The sequence below is a fragment of the Choloepus didactylus genome, chromosome 10, assembly GCF_015220235.1.
Source record: "Choloepus didactylus isolate mChoDid1 chromosome 10, mChoDid1.pri, whole genome shotgun sequence".
Taxonomy (NCBI): Eukaryota; Metazoa; Chordata; class Mammalia; order Pilosa; family Megalonychidae; genus Choloepus; species Choloepus didactylus.
Genome location: NC_051316.1, coordinates 30967881 through 30981945, shown reverse-complemented (window position 1 = coordinate 30981945; position 14065 = coordinate 30967881). Strand labels below are relative to the sequence as shown.

The window sequence follows — 14065 nt, the reverse complement described above, 5'->3', positions numbered from 1 at the left end:
GTGGCTGTGGTGACAGCTGTTGTATAGGATGAGGGTGGCCTTTAGGTAAGGCTTAAAGTTAGGGAAGATCCCCACCCTCAGAGCAGATTGATTATTTTAATAAGTCAAGCAAATATAGCAGTAAAACTGTGTTCTCTTTGTAATCAACAACACACTTTCAGTTATCTTTACAAAAGTTAATCTTTTTTAATGTTAGTCATTTACATCCTATGGAGATTTCAGAATGTGATAGTTTATTGTGGATTTGCTGCTTTGAAATGTTGAGCTTACTTTTTAGGAATCCAGTGCAGATGTATTTTGATCAAATGTAAGTATTTCTCAGACTAGAATGGTTATAAGTTTGCACATGGTTAATTCATCCTAAGGTCTCCCGAGGTCCGTTTTCAGTTGAATTCTGGTGACACTTAACCTGCGTCCTTGCCTACTGCCGAGGGAAGGGGACAGGTCACACGAAGGCCAGGGAGTGCTCCTCGCCCCAGAGGCCAGCCTGCACCAAAATATGAGATACAGTCTGGTTGTTCAGAGTAGAATACATAATTAAAAAAAAAAAATAGTTTTGCTTAATGCAGGTATTTATTCCCATTAGAATGTATTGAGCCCAAGAAGGAGCTAGGAAGCATTTTCATAGTTCTCCTGAAAATGACTCAACAAGATTTTCCCAAAATAAAAAACGAAATAAAAGCTCTTGATGGCATTTTATGATTCTTTTTTTCATTTTCCTAAGTGGACACTGTATTTTTCCATGCATGAGTCAGTAGGTGGGGAATATAAGTAGATATATTTTCTCTGGAAGAATAAAGTCCTATGGAAGACAGAAATATCTTCAGGCATTTCAACTTGCAGCAACTCCTAAAAGCTCAGATAGTTGCAAACTCTCCTATGGATTATTTGGGGGTAGGAGGAGCAGGGGCTAAGGGAAATGGGTATGGATGGAGGAAGGATAAGTTAAATTGCCATAATTTTTTTGTGGAAAGGATTTATCCAGGAAATCACAGCTTTCTCTATAATCAGTGTATAATCATTTAAGTATTCATTTCTTTTTCTTTTTTGTTTTAGCAATAAGGTTCAGAGGGAAGGTGGTTTTAATATCTATACAAGATGGAAGTTTCACCAACTTGCTTTTATTGCTAAAATGTAAAACTTGTGCTTGTCTTACTTAACTTGTTGAATATCTCCTCTGTCAGCGTCTGTTGGTGCATAGCGTGCACAGGGCAGAGAGACCTGCCAGCAGCTTTGCCTGGTTTGTTGCTCAGATAAGTCTCCTTGAGGCATTATTTAAGGCTTCCTTTTCTTCTGGGTCTCACCCCTGACTCTCCCTGCACTCTCAGTAACTTGGCATTTACTGTGCTTGTGGGAATCATGGATGGAGTTGGGAGTAGGGGGGTGGCAGCCACACCTGTCCAGTATATCCCCCAAACCTTCTACTTCTCTTCTCAAACTCCATGTCATCTTTTGCCTTTTTAATCGAATGTCTGCAAGCTCTTCCCATGAGAAGGTGGAGCTACGAGCTGTGTAAACCTGATTCCCCACCGTGTACAGTCCTTTCACTTCCTGTTCTCTCTGGGCATAATCTCTCCCTGGGAGAGTAATTTTACAGATGTTATCACCATGACTTCTTTCCTTTGTGCCAGGAAATGTTCCATGTCCTCACATCTCCCAAAATAAACTCCTGTGGGTCCTTTTGTGCTCCATTTCTTGGAGAACATCCTTGTAGTCATAAAAACACCTTATCGCAGAAAGCCCTTGCTACTGATAAGCCTTATCTCTGCCCAGGCCTGAGAAGGGGTGAGGGCTGGACAGAGAGAGGTGTCACAGAGGAAACTAGAGGCACAGAGTCATCCTCGCCACCACTCACCAGGCATGGGACAGGAGTGTGTCTCTGAATTACTGGGAGCATGTCAAGCAGTGGAGGATTTTGCAGACTTTGGTGACTATAACACAGTAAGAAACTGTCACATTATGGCCCAGCACACATATATGCTATGTGTATGTGCCTTCACAAAACACCACTTACTTCTGTGATGAACTCTGATATTTAATGGTCTTTCCCCCCCTTTTCAGGTGTGTGTGTGTGTGCTGGGTACAGTCCATTAAATTATCATGTCTTTGTTTGTCAGAGCTTGCTATAACAGATACCACAGAAAGGTTTACATAAACAATGGGAATTTATTTCGCTGTATTGAGGTTAAGAGAAGTCCAAAATTGAGGTGTCAACAAGGCGATGCCTCCTCCCTGAAGAGAGAGGGCACTTTGGGCATGGCTGCTGGTGATCCTTGGTCCTTGGCTTTTCTATCACAGTGCAACACACATGGCTGTCTTCTCCTTTCTCTTCCAGGTTCCATTGACTTCCAGCTTCTGGCTGCTCTTTCCACATCTTATTTCCTTTGCTTGTTAAGGACTCCAGCAATATTGGATTAAGGTCAACCCTCATTCAATTTTGGCATACCTTAGATAATAATAATATCTCCCAAGGTCCTATTTATAGATGGGTTCACCTCCACGGGTCTGAACATGTGTCCTACTCGGGTTAAACCTCCAATTTGGCAAGTAATGATGAAGCACATGGGCTCTGGAATGTGGCTGTTGGGCCTGAGGTTTGACTTTCCCAGTTAATAGCCATGTGACCTCGAGCCACTTAAGCAAACCTGTGCCTCAGTTTCCTCTCCCCTAAAATGGGATGATACACTGCCCTCCTCATACAAGTGTCCTGAAGAGTGAGTGAGTGAAGAGAAGTAAAGTGCTTGGAACAGCACCCGGCGTAAGTACTTGGTATGTGTTGGACAGTTGTTACACTTGACACTGTTTTCTTTTTACTTTTCATCATTGACTTTAGTCAGGTGTCGCTGCTTCTGAACGTCTCTGTTGTTGACGTTCCCAGCTTTGTGGAATGACCTGTGTGTATCCTCCATCCCCCCGAGCTTATAGATGCTGTGGGTGGAAGAGGGAAGCCAGGAGTAAAATGAGTCAAGAGCCTTCGTTGGTAGAGTGACCTTTGAAGGATGTTCTTGGGCTGGCTCAGGGATGGGTGGTCTTGAGGTTGCTGACCCGAGTCTGGGGAGGGGAAGGAAGCCGATCCCGGCTCAGGCCTTTCACGGAGGCTGCTCAGTGTCCTGGAGTGGAACCAGAACCCAGGCATCCGATCCCTTTATTCCTTCCTCAGGTTACATGCCGGCGGTTGGAAAGAAAATCTCTGAACACACGTTTTCCTTTTCAGCTGCAGACATTGGATAGGTCCAGCCCGAGAGCTGAATGTCAGGCTCCTCTCCAGCAGCTGCTGTAGATTGGAGGAGGGGGCTGCTCCTTCCAAAACAAAATAAACCTTTTCTCCTCCACATGTACATCTTATTGTGATTCTTCTAAGCTGTTTGTTTGTGAGTGTTTTCATTTCATGTCTATCTTCTTTGCAGGCGGTTTTAGTGAATAACATCACCACAGGCGAGAAACTCATCAGGACTCTGCAAGGTAGGTTCCACTCTCCTTTACTTCACGTCAGATGTTGGGCCTTTTAGGGAAAACTCACCTTTTCTCTGGGCTGTCTCTGGAATCTTTGGAATTTCTCTTATTACAATCTAATGATTGGTAGGGTAGTATTATGAGTTTCTTTTTCCTTGCTGAAATATATTTCCTTAGTTTCTTTCTCCTTTTCAAAATAATAGTAATATATGTTGCTAGCTGTTAAATACAGAAGAATTCAGACTCTCATTTATGAATATGTTAAGAAATAGTATCTGTATATATGGTCTGTTTTTATCAGGTCACCCTGAATTCAGATTGTCTTCATGAAGCATAAAAACTGTCCAGCCCAGCTCAACTTCATTTCCTTGTTACCCTAACTCATCTTGACAGTTTAGGTTTTGTTTTCCTCCGGGCCCTTCTGAAGCAGCAGTGGAGTTGGTTCATGTGTTAACACTTCCCTGCATGAGGTGTCCTCGCCTCCACCGGGATTGGAGGGGCCGGCAGGGTCTGGTGTGGCCTTAGAATGGGTGGAAGGAACTCTGGGTCCTCTGATCGGTTTCCTGGCCCTGGCCTCAACTGTGCCACCACGTCAGCCCCTCTGGGCCCTGGGCCCTGCCTCTCCAGGTGGGACGCTCGATGTGCACCTGTGCTCAGCAGTGTGGAAGCCACAGGCCTCACGAGGCTAATGAGCACTTGCAGTGCAGCTAGGGGGAAGGAAGAACTGAATTTAAAATTTTCATTTTATTCTCAGTAATTTAAATTTAAAATGGGTGCTCAACTCAGTTATTGGGAAACTTAAGTATGTTTGGGACAACTTGGGTTGATCTGCTTTTTTGACTGTTTTATGAAATCTAAATTCAGATAAGAATTTCCAATGAAAGTGAAGCACTTGAATTGAGATGTGCTGTAAATATAGAATACCCACTGGATTTCAAAGACTTATTATGGAAAAAAGAATGCAAAATATTAATTTTTATATCCGTTATATGTTGAAATGGTATTGTTTTATGTAGAGTGGGTTAAACTAGATTGTTAAAACTGATTTCACCTGGGTTTTCTCTCCTTTTCACTTTTTAAAAATGTTACTAGAAAATTTTAAATTGCCTGTGTGGGTTGCATTATACTGTATGGAACGGTGCTGGTCTGGAATTTCAGGTTCTGAGACTAAGTCTTATGGGAACAGAGGGTGCTTTGTCAGATTTGCTCTGGGGAAGTTCAGGGTTAAACAAAGATAAATGGATCACTTGCTGCAGGTCTTCTCAGAGCCTGGTCATCTCCAAGAAGGGGTATGGCCCGTAGCCTTTCCTCTGCTGAGTGTTTTTAAACAGCCTCAATCAGGTGTAATTGACATACAGTGAACTGTACATATTTACCTTGTACACTTTGACAGGTTTTGACATATGCAGACATTCCAGTAACCCCACCTCTCAAATTAATGCAGTGAACATCTTTGTCACCCCCAGAAGTTTCCTCTGCCACCTGGTAATCCCCCTCCCCTCAGGAGGCCACTAATCCACTTTCTGTCATTGTAGATGAGTTTGCATTTTAAAAATTTTTATATAAACGGAATCCTCCAGTAGGTGCCCTTTTTTGTCTGGCTTCTTCACTTGGCATCATTGTTTTGATATCATCCGTGTTGTTGAGAATATCAGTAGCTCATCCCTTTTGATTGCTGAGTAGTGTTGCATTGTCCCATACTTAGTTTGATTATGTGATTTTTTTTGTTAGGTTTATTCAAGTGTAATTTACATGCAATAATGTTTACCCTTTGTGGAGTGTACATTTCCGTAAATTTTGACAAATGCCTGTCACACATGCCACCGCCACAAGGGTGATACGGCACTTGCCGTCACGACAGAAATCCCCCTTCCCCTTGCCCCTTTGGAGTCCGTCCCCACCCCAGCCCCAGCCCCAGCCTCAGGCCACCACTGAGCTGTTCTTCTTGGCTACAGTTTTGTCTTTTCAAGGATGATGTATAAAAGGAATCATGCACTGTGTGGCCTTTTAAGATTAGCTTCTTTCACTCAGCAGTTTGCTTTTCAGATTGGTCCATGTCACGTGTATCAGTAGGTCATGGGATCCTTCATTTTTATTTAATTTGATTTTCCCCTCAAGCAGCCTTGTAGGTCTAGTGTCCTGAGGATAGACCTTGGGATGTGTAGTGTGTATTAGGTAGGGTTCTCCAGAGAAGCAGAACCTACCAGGGGTACATGTGTGTAAATATGAAGAGATTTATTATAGGTGTTGGCTCAGGTGACCGTGGGGATTGTTAAATCTGAATTCCTCAGGGCCACAAGTTGGAAACTCCGAAGGGGGCGATGAATTCCCCGGGAGAAGCTGGCTGGCTGGAGTGGAGCTCGAAATTCTTTTGAAGTACTGAAATCCCCAGTTCTCTCTTTAAGACCTGCAGCTGACTGCAGGAGGCTCCCCACAAGGCTGAGGGCAGGCTGCTTTGCTGATTAGAGATGCAGTCACTGGCTAGTTTAACTCCATCCACCACGAATTACCCTCACAGTAACAATGGAACACCATCACCTGGCCAAGCCGCCAAGTGAAATCAACCATCACAGGGTCTCCGTCCAGGGCTGTGCTCCGGGCCCGGCTGGAGTCTCCCCTGTGTCTGGGTTTCCTCCTGCCCCCAGCTCAGCCCTTTGCTCAGGGGCTGCTCTTTTCTAGAGCTTTATGAGCCACGTCCTTAGGACAGCTAGGACAGCATGGATGGGGTGGGTGAATTTCCTGTGTTGGGTGATTGAACACAGGGCCTCAGAGAATAGCTTGGCTGTGAATAATGATGGGAATAATGCCGGCCTGTTGAAAAACAGGTGGCAGAGGTCAAAACCAGCATCTCACAGGCACGGGGTCAAGGCTGGGGGCTGGCTTAGAGGGAGGACGACACAAGGTGCTGTGTGTGGCCTTGTGGGGCGGCTTGGGGTGGTTGTGTCTCAGGAAGAAACAGGCAAATAGAACCTCCTTGTGCGTTTTAAGGATGGGGATCAAAAAGGAGATTTGAGAGAGAAAAGCAGAGCCGTTTGAAAAAGAATCAGGGTTCCAGCATCCCAGGCTGGGCTGTAGTGATTCCCGGGGAAGGGCTGTATGCTCAGCCTTTTCTCTTTCCCCTCTTTATTCCCTTGCCTCTGCCCTTTGGATTTTGATGTGTCTTGTTGTGGCTGAATGGTGTGACGGCCGTGTCGGTGTCCCGGGCACTTACTTGTCACCCTTTTGGCCTAGACCAGTTAAAGTCCCTGCAGAAGAATTACGGCAAGCTGCAGCATGAAGTCCTCCAGTTTCAGAAGAACCAGACCAATCTGGAGAGGAAGTTCTCCTACGACCTGTAAGTGCACCTCAGTGTTGTGTGCCCGCCGTGCAAGAGACTGGCGTGCTGGGAGCTGAGGGTGCTGGACAGAGTCCAGTGTCACGTCCACTCTACCTCCTGGTTGTCGGGCTCAGTGAGAGGGGCGCGGTCCCTGCTTAGGATTCATGCCCTTTAGAAACAATGATTTTATTCTTTTAAGGGTCTACAGTGCTTCAGAAAGCCATGGAAAAAATGTTGGCCAGTGGGCTTTATAATACAAAATAAATGAGAAACACACACGCACACACACGGCTCTTCTCCGAAGCAACTAATGACTTCCCCAGTGTCCTTAAAACTGTTGTAAATGATTCGTATGAAGCAGAGGTTACTGGCTAAATCAACAATCTAAAGCCTTTAAAAATGTGTTCCAAAAGTGCTTGGAAGTGAGCTAAACCAAACTCACAGGCTAAAAGGCATGTTGGCAAAATATCAATGCAGTTTATTGCTGGGTAATGGCACGGTGGATATTTATTTTCTTGAGACTTTTCAGTGTTTTCCTGAATTTCTGCGGCAAGAATGGAGTACTTTCATTATTCAAAGCAAAACAAGAACCTTTTAAAGAGTGAGCCAATTCCATTTAGTAAGAGAGTTAAAATCAATTTGGAAGGTAGAGAATGAGGTTGTGTCTGTGTAATCCCCCCCCCCCCTTTTTTTCTCATAAAATAATGTAACTAAAGCACGGGAAGTTTGGGATTCAAAGAGAAGCAGCCACCCAGGGATCCAGGCCTCACAGGACTCCTCTTTTCTCCCTTTGATTCACTTCCATGTCTAAGCATATGCATATTTTTCACATAATTGTCATAAAAAATCTTTGAATCAATTTTTCACTTATTAACCTTATATATAAAAAATTTCGTATTGCTCCAAAATGTTTTATCATTAAAAATTGCTGCTTTATATGAATAATCCATCATATGGAGATTTACTTAATTACCAAAATTACTTCCCCATTTCCCTGTGCCTTGGTTTAGGTTGCTTCTGAGTTTTGGTTATTTATAACTTGTCCAACATCAGTGGCATCATTGGCATAAAAACTTTTAAAAAAATTTGGGGCTAGGAGGGGATTATTTTCTTCTAAAAAAGAATTGATTGTAAGTTTAGCCTGTCATAGGTATAAATGGCCAGCTTGCTTTCTGAAAGGATTTTGCCTGTCTGTATTTCTCCAGCAATAGGTAAATGTTTCCCACAGCCATTGCTCATATAGGGCTGATTTCACATGTTCTTCCAAAAGAGTGTCCACTCACTGTACTGTCTTCAAAACCAAGTACAATTAAATACATGAAGCCCCAAACACACAAATCTGTAAAGGTCATGAATAGACAGTCATTACAGTGGGTACATCATTAGAGAATAAACATACGAAGCTGATTCAGTTACGGCAGCCGTTTCGCAATATGGGCCAGTCCCCCCGCCTTCCCCCACAACGAGACGTTCAGTAATGTCTGGAAACATTTCCGGTTGTCACAACAGAATGTCAAATGTTCTTGAATGCATAGAGCAGTCCCCACAACAAAGGATTATCTGGGCCCAGATGTCACTAGTCCTGAGATAAAGAAACCTGGAGCTATGCTGAAAATCAGGGAAATGCATTTGGACAGAAATGAAGTATCCCTGTCTTGTTCATCCTTAAGAGTCACCTTAATGCACATATTTCCCCTCCACTGATAGAAGTACAAACACCATTATTGGCCTCATTCAAGTGTTGTTGACACAGAGGATTTTGCCATGCCTGGAGATCAGCTGGGCAGCACCGTGGAAGGCGGTGAGCGAATCTCTCTGACTTGGTCAGGTGTGCGTGTGGGATGCACTCCTTTTCTTCCTAGGAGGTTGATAGCTAGGTTGAAGGATCTTTCTGGCCTACTGCATCTGTCCTACTGTTACTGGACTAAGGCAGTGGATTCTTTGCCTGATGCGCTCAAATGATCAAATAGAGGCTCGTGAGATGGACCTGCTCGCTGTCTCATCCTCATGCCTTGAGGACATAAGTGAGATATCTGAGACACTGGGTTTCAGAGAGAGAAAGAGTTTATTGCTAGGCATGAAGCAGGGGAGCAGATGGCCTATCAGCCCAAAAATCTGTCTTCCCAAATTGTGGTAATTTTGATAGTTTTATAGTTTTAAAAGATAGGCAGGTTTTGGGATAATGAGCACAGTGGTCCCAGATGATGTAATTAGAGATGATCTAATTATTGAGCATGCGCAGATTGGTTACATGCTTAGTCACAGAATGTATGTAAGAAAATGGCGGCCTTAATGTGATGGTGGGTGTGATTTTTTATTATAATGAGGTATAGGTGACTTGGAGATTGAAGTCTAAGCTACTGCATGTCAGGCAGGCCCATTTTTGGTGAGATCCAGCTTTGGTTATCAAGATAACTTTTGAATTGGTATGGGTTAGTTGTGGGCTGACCCAAGACCCTTCATTAATAAACATTAGGAGCTGTCTTTAGTAATCATAAAACTCTAAAGTTGAAAAACTGGATAAATGAGTACAAGTGAAGGTCAGTCACAAGGTTTTCTAGTCATAAGGGTATACAAACATTACCAGAGATCAAGGCAGCTGGATTACAGTTCAGGTTTCAGGTGTTTCCCTTTGTCTAATATAACAAAGTAAAAGGGAAAATCTATGTAATAATTCAGTGATCATAATTGTCCCCTAAATCCTAACTTCTCAGTTACACTACTGATTGTCTCCGAGGCTCTGTGCCAGATACAAGTTGCTGCCCGGTGGTGCTGTTCGTAGAATGCTAGAAGCTAGAAAGAGCTCGTTGGTCTTTCTTTGGATTCTAGATCCTTTTGAGCATCTAATAAAATGTATGGACACTTTGTTAGCAAATTTATAAATGGATATATACATAAAATTGTACATTCAGTACTTGGGGGTGTTCATAGGCCCCCTGGAGCATAACTGCAGACCTTCAGTTAAAACACCCTGTCGTAATCCTTTTACAGAAGGCAGGGCTGAGAATGAAGAAGCTGACAGAAAGGCCAGGTTCCTGATGCACAAGTTCATGCTCTTTCCTGACTATCGGAGTCAGCAACTACCTGGGACATATGTCCCCACCTCTTACTCCTGCACCTGGGGCAGACATCACTAAGCAATTGTAGTACTTGATCCACACGGAGCCTTGCCATCTTTCTCTGGGAAGCACTTAGAGCTGGTGCGTGAGATGGACCTGCTCGCTGTCTCATCCTCATGCCTTGAGGACATAAGTGAGATATCTGAAAGTTGTTACTGGATGATACACATCCTGGATGACTGGGTCACTGATCGCGGTGGATTTATGTATCGTGCACATTCTTTTAATGATATTCTGGTTACTCGCTGCACTAGTTAGAATAATCACTTGCCAAGTCCTCTGTGTCTCTACATTTGAGCTCCAGTGATTGCCTGGACATTTTCCAGGTACATGTAAGGAAAAGCTGGCCTGAGGCCTTCAGGAAGTAACAGTGTCACAATATGCCCGGTCTGTGGGTAGGAATTGCAGCCTCCTGCCAATCAGGGCTATCCCCTTATGCTGTTGAGCTGGAATGTGGTGAGGTGAACTTCCTCTGCAAGGCTGAGAGATAGAGGCTCTTTGAACTTGATTTTGGCAGGGGCTGGGAGTAAGTAAAAACAGTTTTGCCGGCTAGACCTCATTCTTATTCAAAAAAATTTTTTTAAACTTTTCAACCTAGTGCTTGTGAAAACAATTATAGAATTGCTTCTTTTTTAATCTAAAAAAATCATTTAAAAATACATTTGTGAAAACTTGAAGCTATTAGAAATTCTCAAAGGAAAATTTGAAGTGACGCAGTAGGGAAACGTGTCATTTCCCCACAAATCTAATTGTTTATAATATAGAGTTTTGAAATATTTCATTGCCTCCATGCAGAATTCACAGGATATGGCCCACTAGCCCTCATTTACCTTTTGAGGGATTAAAGACTCAGGATTGGCCAGGCATCTGCTCATTTGCTAATCCTGAGTTTCTGTGACTTTGATAACAATGAATTGGATACGTTTAGTTCTTTCACTGTATGGATGATTCCCCTTTTGTTTGCTGCATTTAAGCTGTGCAGTAGTCTACAGACTATGACTTGTGTGTTTGTGAGAATTTTATTTAAGTGATTTTCTCAGCAGCTCCTCTCCCCTCTCTCGTCCTAGAAACTGTCCAGGGGCAGGAACTCTGTCTTGCATGGTTTCTGCAGTACCTGATTCCCTTTCATGTGTGAAGTACATTGCAACCCAATAAACACTTTGGATTGAAGGCTGCATTACAAGAGTTACCAGTTGAGTGTACTTAGTACTCATACTTCACTCTAAAATGCCTGAGATTCAGAAAAGGCAGCCCATGTGGTAGAAGGCATGGAGTCAGGAAACCTTGTGTACATTTTACAGTTTCAGCCTTATCGGGTTCTCTTTCTCTGTGACCCAGGTCCATGTCCAACAGTCAGTTCACCTCTTAGCTTCCTTATTTGCAAAGTGAGTAGGTATGACTAGACATTCTCTCAATTATTTTATAGCTCTGACACTCGAGAGTCTCATAAAATAAATTCCAGGCACCAAGCGGAAGTGCTGCTTCACAGCATCTTAGCTCATCAGCAGTTCAGGCTGAATTAGATTGTAGTTTAAAATTTTGTTTTTTTCTAACCATTACAGTTCACCTGTTTTAGAGCAACATGACAAAATTTTAATAAGGTTCAGTTCAGTACAGTTTTCTTTAAAACACACACATTTCCCTGCCTCAGATGCCCACTTCAGAGGAAAAGTGCCCAAAGCAGGAAATCAATGATGGGTGTCTCTTATTGAAGTGGAGTTCTCAGCCACAGCAGGGAAATGCTTGGTGTGCAAGACACATCCATAAACATTTGTCCTTTCTTGTGCTTTCTTTTTCCGAAGGAACCAGTGCATCAATCAGATGAAGGAGGTGAAGGAACAGTGTGAAGAACGAATAGAAGAAGTCACCAAAAAGGGAAATGAAGCTGCAGCTTCCAGAGAGCTGAATGAAAAAAAAGACCCAAGTCAGCAGGTGAGTCTGGGGGATTTTTGCCAGGGATTTCCAGAAGGTGTGCCTTGCCTCTGCTGTCTGATTTGCTCTGATCTCTGCGTTCCCATGTGGGTTGGGGCCCCTGAGGGTCTACAGGGTCAAACCCAGCCCTGTGTTGCTCTGATGGCATGTGCTGACCTCAGTGACGTGCTCAGGGCTTCATGGGAATGACTTCATTGGAGTCTCGCAACCACGCTGGGAGAGAGCTGTTCCGTGGTTTTACAGCCGAGGCCCATGGCGATGGCTAACTACCTTACCCAAGGTCATGCCATGTGGCTACAAGTGGAGCTGACCACGACTAGGTGTATCAGACCCCACACCCCTGCCGACAGCCACTTAGCTTTCTGCTGCCTGTGTGAAGCGGAGCCCTTCACACTGCTGCCCAAAGCCTTCTGAGAGGCTGTTTTGTTTTGTTTTAAATACAGCCGTTTTATTGAAATATAATCTACATACTATACAGTTCGCCCATATAAAAATTATGATTCAGTGGTTTTTAGTATATTCACAAAGTTGTGCAGTCATCACCACAATCAGTTTTAGAACATTTTCCGGATGCCCAAAAGAAACCTCCCCACAGTGCCAGGTAACTACTAATCTCCCCCCTTTTTTTTAAATGTAATTTTATTGAAATATATTTACATACCACACAATCATCCAAAGTGTACAACAGTTCATAGTTTCATCATATAGTTGTGCATTCAACTCCACAATCAATTTTTGAACATTTTCATCACTCCAAAAAATAAAAATAAAAGAGAACACTCAAAGCATCTGTTCTAGTTTGCTAATGCTGTCAGGATGCAAAACACCAGAAGTGGATTGGCTTTTACAAAGAGTATTTATTTGGTTAAAAAGTTACAGTCTTAAGGCCATAAAGTGTCCAAGGTAAGTCATCAACAATTGGGTACCTTCACTGGAGGATGGCCAGTGGCATCTGGAAAACCTCTGTTAGCTGGGAAAGCATGTGGCTGGCATCTGCTCCAAGGCTCTGGTTTCAAAATGGCTTTCTCCCAGGAGGCCACAGCTCCTCTTCAAAATGTCACTCTCAGTTGCTCTTGGGGTGTTTGTCCTCTCTTAGCTTCTCTGGAGCAAGAGTCTGCTTTCAACGGCCATCTTCAAAATGTCTCTCATCTGCAGCTACTCTCTCAGCTTCTGTGCATTCTTCAAAGTGTCCCTCTTGGCTGTAGCAAGCTCACTCCTGTCTGGGCTTATATAGTGCTCTAGTAACCTAATCAAGGCCCATAATGAATGGTTGGGGCCACACCTCCATGGAAATTATCCAATCATTGTTATCACCCACAGTTGTGTGAGGCGTATTTCCATGGAAACAACCTAATCCAAATGTTCCAACTTAATCCCCACTAATATGTCTGCCCCACAAGATTGCCTCAAAGAATATGGCTTTTTCTGGGGGACATAATACATTCAAACTGGTACAGCATCCCATACCCCTTCTCCCCTACTCATTTACTTTTTTTTAATTGAAATACATTCATATACCATGCAATCATCCAAAGTGTAAAACAGGTTTTCACAGTATCATCATACAGTTGTACATTCATCACCACAATTTTTGAACATTTTCATTACTCCAAAAAATAAAAATTAAATTAAAAGTAAAAGGAAAACCCAAAACATCTCATACTCCTTTCCCCTCCTATTATTCATTTAATTTTTGGCCCCATTTTTCCTAGTCATTTGTCCATACACTGGGTAAAGGGAGTGTGAGCCATAAGGTTCTCACAATCACACAGTCACACCATATAAGTTATATAGTTATATGATCACCTTCAAGAATCAAGGACACTGGATTTCAGTTCAGCAATTTCAGGTATTTCCTTGTAACTGTTCTAATAAACTAAAAACTAAAAAGAGATATCTATATAACACATAAGAGTTACCTCCTGAATGAGCTCTTGACTCCATTTGAAATATGTCAGCCATTGAAACTTTATTTTGTTTCAATTCTCCTCCCCCTTTTGGTCCAAAATTCTTTCTCAGTCACACGATGCAGGGTTCAGGCTCATTCCCAGGAGTCACGTTCCACATTGCCAGGGAGATTTATACTCCTGGGAGGCATGTCCGACATGGGGGTGGGGGTGAGTTTACTTGCCAAGTTGGCTTAGAGAGAGAGATCACATCTAAGCAACAAAAGAGGCCCTCTGGGGGTTACTCTGGGCACAACTATGAGTAGGATTAGCCTCTCCTTTGCAATATCAAGCTTCTT

General features: G+C 43.1%; 1 protein-coding gene across 6 annotated transcripts in view; it reads left to right on the top strand.

Annotated features, from left to right (window-relative positions):
* Window positions 1-14065, top strand: part of GOLM1 (golgi membrane protein 1) — a 182373-nt gene that overhangs the window by 136595 nt on the left and 31713 nt on the right. For all 6 annotated transcript variants that reach the window (XR_005210703.1, XR_005210701.1, XR_005210702.1 and 3 more), the window contains 3 exons: window positions 3408-3462; window positions 6685-6787; window positions 11691-11820. Coding sequence is in view for 3 of the 6 variants with exons in the window: in XM_037797948.1 (XP_037653876.1) it covers window positions 3408-3462; window positions 6685-6787; window positions 11691-11820 (288 nt within the window). In the remaining 3 variants the exon portion in view is untranslated. The remainder of the gene's footprint in view (window positions 1-3407; window positions 3463-6684; window positions 6788-11690; window positions 11821-14065) is intronic.